The sequence below is a fragment of the Moschus berezovskii genome, chromosome 22 (assembly GCF_049115385.1).
Source record: "Moschus berezovskii isolate FMDL1 chromosome 22, NW_MosBer_1.0, whole genome shotgun sequence".
NCBI classification, from domain to species: domain Eukaryota; kingdom Metazoa; phylum Chordata; class Mammalia; order Artiodactyla; family Moschidae; genus Moschus; species Moschus berezovskii.
Genome location: NC_142481.1, coordinates 46,043,456 through 46,047,847, shown reverse-complemented (window position 1 = coordinate 46,047,847; position 4,392 = coordinate 46,043,456). Strand labels below are relative to the sequence as shown.

The 4,392-nt window shown below is 59.2% G+C and overlaps 1 protein-coding gene across 1 annotated transcript; it reads right to left on the bottom strand.

The window, feature by feature from the left end:
• Nucleotides 1-601: 601 nt before the first annotated feature.
• Nucleotides 602-2,591, bottom strand: CBLN1 (cerebellin 1 precursor). The gene is made up of 3 exons (XM_055411125.1): nucleotides 2,328-2,591; nucleotides 2,059-2,178; nucleotides 602-799 (listed from the first exon to the last, which is right to left on the bottom strand). Exons 1-3 carry the CDS (start codon nucleotides 2,589-2,591, stop codon nucleotides 602-604), a joined length of 582 nt encoding a protein of 193 aa, XP_055267100.1.
• Nucleotides 2,592-4,392: the final 1,801 nt, after the last annotated feature.

Below are 4,392 nucleotides of genomic sequence, written 5' to 3'. Positions count from 1 at the left end.
AACCAGTCACCACTAAGGTGAGTCCTTCTCTGCTAACAAGCAGCCGAGGATACATACAAAGTACTTTCAGCTAATTAATTCGAGCGGTGTTTTAAGAGCAGTACTTGCCAAATTAAAACTACTTCCCCATCCAAAAAAAAAAAAAAAAAAAACCTTCCCCCCTCCAAAATAAAAAAAGGGGGGAGGGACATATTAGATTTCAGCGGATGAAAAGATTCAGAGCGGGACTCAGAGGAGGAAGATATTTCACGTTATACAGTGAAATGCAAAGTTTCTTTTATATAAATCGTAGTGAACATGAACACGGGGTAAGAAACAGTGACAAGGCAGTCTGTCTTTCTTGGTTACTGCAACTGGAGTTGGGGGCGAGTTTATTTTGGAAATGGGAGTGCGCAGAGCTAAGCGGAATTTACTTCTCCTAAAGAGGAAATGGACTAAGTTGTCCAACCGCCGGGCTGCGCTTCTTTACCGAATACAGCTGGGGAACAAGTAGGAAGTTTCAAGTCGTGCCGCTTTCTCGTCCTCTATAAAGTTCAGCCTCTTTATCATTTTCCCCTCCTGCTTTCGCCCTCTCCCTGCCTCCATTCCCGAGATGAACCAGTCAGAGGGGAAATACGAGGAATCCGGAGAAGGTCGAATACTTCCAGCCCCCCATCAAGTTTCCCCGCTCCAGCTTGAGGTATGCTCGGTCGCCTTTCTCCATCTGGATTAGAACTCCGTTGCTGGCGGCCTCCCGGGTCACGTCCTGGTCACCAGCGAAGGCTGAAATCACCGGCCACCCGTTTAACATGAGGCTCACCTGAGAGAGAGAAAGGCCGGCTTCAGAGGGGCAACCCAGTGGGATACCGAAGCGTAGATAAAATAGCGAACCTTCACCGCTTGCCTGACAGACGTAAAGCTTGGAAGCAGGGGGCGGCAGGTGGGCGGGGGCGGAAAGAAACGGGGCTTTGTAATTTACTGCAGAGGGCCCAATGAGGCGAAAGACGGCCCATCTGGGTGACAGAAAGGGTCTGCTCCTCAAGCGGGAGTAACCATTTCTTGGACCAGCCAATCGAACCCTGACTGCGCTCTTTTATCCAGTTTAGTGAACTCGTAGGTGGCTCAGGCGCCCAGAGACCTTCGGCCCTGCCCTCCCCGCCAGCCTCAGAAAGAAACTCAGACAACTGGCGCTTCCGGGAACACAAACAAATACAAACAAAAACCCTGGCTCCTCCTGATTCCAGATGCCGGGACACAGCAGAGACGCAGCGGAGCCACCCAAGGATTCGGCAAATGAGAAATCTCTCGCAGAGCTGCACTCCGTGCTTCATCCCCAAACTCCGGGCTCAGTTTCCGTCCCAGATCCAGCCTTGCCCTCCACCGCCTGGCTTTGCCCTTGCGGTGGCATCAGCAGATAAAGGCCCAGGGCCCTCTCCCCAGCCGCGCGTTCCGCCTTCTGTGTCCGCCCAAAGCAAACCCGAAAACCTTTGGGAACCCTGGAGAGCCAGTGAGTGCTGGCTGGGGCAAGGCTGGAGCCAGGAGGGTGTGGCACTACGCCCCTCCCTTCTCTCTCCACCTTTCAACTGATATAGTTAGGCGCTGCTTGTTCAGAAATCAGGAGTGGGTCCCCAGAGGGAGACCAGGACTTCCCCGGAGCGTGGTACTGAATGCAAGCGCACGGGTTTCTGGCCCGCTTCAGAGCTGGGACAGGAGTCGGGGATACTGTCCGTGGTGCTGAAGGAGAGGATCGCGGAAAGCTTCCGGAAGCGGGAACTGTCTGGGATGCTAACAGAAACTCTTAAGAGAAATCCCCAGGGTTCCTTAGCGGGAGGACCTCTTTGGAGGGTCCCACAAGGCGGAGGCAGAAAACTGTGCCTGGAGGTGGTTTCAAGAACCCACGACTAAAAAACAAGGAAGAGTCCAAGCCATAGAACCGTGAGGCCCTTCTACCCATTCCTCCAAGCTGCCCTGGGCACATGAGGCTGCCCCTTCTATTTCCCACCCCCGCCGGGCCGACTCACTCCCGCGGCCAGTAGCCCCCTACCGGGGCTGGGGCCTGGCCCTGAGGCGGCAGCTGACCTGGATGGTCTGTCTGTTGTAGACTTTTACCACGTGGAAGTTAAAACTGTAGATTCCTTTGCGCGGGGCGATGAAAGTGCTGCGTTCTGAATCAAAGTTGTTCCCGATGTTCACTAGTACCTATAACGAGATGGGAACGAAGGGGAGTGGGCAAGAATCTGTCCGGAACTCTTGTCCCCGCGTTTCCGCTGAGACCTCGGAGAGAGTCGAACATCTACCTACTACCTCTCCCCCAACCCCCACCCATCCAGTCTTCCTGGAGCACTTACCTGGTCGAAGTAGATGATCATGGTGCGATTACTCATCTCGGACGGCTCATGGTTGGTGCTTCTGATGGCAGAGAAAGCCACCTTGGCGCTGCCGGAGCGCACAGAGATGCCCAGAGCTGTGCCCGTGGGATCAGACGTAGGGTTGGAGTCGCAAACCACCAGGCACTTGCCTTCTAGCACGATGGGCTCCGTCTCGTTCTGCCCGCGGGCCGGGCCCGCCAACCATGCTGCCCCCAGCAGCAGCAGCTCCACGACGCCCAGCATCGCGGTGCCGGCGCCCACCCCGCCCCCCACCCGGGGGCTGCCTGCGCCAGCCGCCCCCCCGCCCCAGCCCGGCTCCGAAGCCCCCTCCTCAGATCCGTGTGCAGCTCTGCCGACGCCGCTCTGGATACTTCGGGTCTTCTTGCACTCCTGGGCAAGCGTGCCCCCCGAGCGATGCTCCCGGAGCCCCGCCCGGGCCTCAGGGGTACCGTGGCTGCCCAGCCGCACTTGGATGCATAGCCGCTGCCGCTAGATCCCCGCTGATTCCGCCGCCTCCTGCCCGCACCGGCCGCTGCCGCCGCCGCCGCCGCTCTGAATTATTGATGCAGCCGGCGATGCAGCCGGAGCCGGCGGAGAGCGCGCGCCGGGCACAAAGGCGCGGACCGCGGCCTGGCCCCGCCCCTACCTTCTCCCTCCCCGCCTCCCTCTCAAGCCCCGCCCCCGCACTGACAGAAGCTCCAACCCCCGGCCAATCCTGGCGCGCCGCGCTCCCCGCCGAGCCAATGACGGCGCTGTCCGCGCGCGGCCACCTGACCCTGGGCGCCGTTGTTATTAGGCGCGGCGAGGCCGGCGGCGCGCGGCAGCAGGGTTGGGCTCAGGCAGAGAGTCGACGGAGGGAGCGAGGGCCGGGAACGCGCGCGCGCGCGCCCGCGTCTCTGTGCCGTCTGCGGCAGCCGCTCGCTCTCTTGTCTCCCTCCTCCCGATACGGTCTTGTTCAGCCCCCCTCAGCCCTTCCGCCCGCCTCCCTCGCCGGCCCTCAGGTAGGAGGCGGCGCGCACTCCCAGGTTCCGGAGTAGAGTCGCCAGGGACCGAGAGACGCGCGAGTGTGGGCGCGTGGGGCGGGAGGGGAGCGCCCCCCAGTGGGTAAAGGGGTGAGGGGCAGCGGGCGCGTGGGTGAGCCTCCGCTAGCGAGCCGACCCGGCGGCCGGGCGGCAGGGCGCGTGCGTGCGTGGTGGGGCGGGGCGTGCGCCGAGGCCGCGGTGCCCGGAGGCGCACGTGCAGCCGCTGGGAGCGGGCGCCGCGGAGCCTCCAGGCCAGTGTCCACATCCTGGCCTCGCGGCCAAGAGTATGGCGCTGGGCCGGCAGCTCAAGCCCGCTTCTCAAAGTGCTCACTCTGCGGGCCGCGGAGTCGGATGGAGCGTGCACTCGTTTATTCTTTATTTCATTTATTCGAGATATATTATTGAACATTTGTAGACGCGCAGTGCCAGGCTTCCAGGCGCTGAGGACATAGTGATGAGCGAAATTGGACGAGGCCTGCCTTGGTGCCGCTTACAGTCTAGTGCAGGAGGCACTGGCAAGTACAGTGGCATCGCAGACAGGTTCATTTCCCTGATACCATTTTTATCTTTTGCACTTTTATTTTATTTATACTTTGCACCCACATTTTATTTACTGTGCACCTTTGTGGCATGTTCTGTCCACGTGTACTTACATACTATTGCCTTGCATATAGACACCAAATCTTGTGATTTATGGGCGAGTTTTCAAGGGTGATTTTGACATTTCAAGGCGAATGAATTTTTACCTCACGCGTTAACTTAGAGCTTTACACACACGTCGTCAACACAGTAAAACACAGCTTTGCTAAGTGACAGAGAGAGGGGAGCTACAGAGGTGGTAAGAGGAAAGGCGTGGAATGCAGGCGGTTAACCTGCCATTAGGTGGAAGCTGGAGGGCGATCAGACCTCTCCATCAAGTCCAAAGCAAGAGGCTTCGGACCCGAATGAGAGGCGGGCGGGAATGCTGTCCCCCGGAGCACCTGGCGCTTGGGTCCCCGCCGGGCGACTTTGAACCCGCGTGC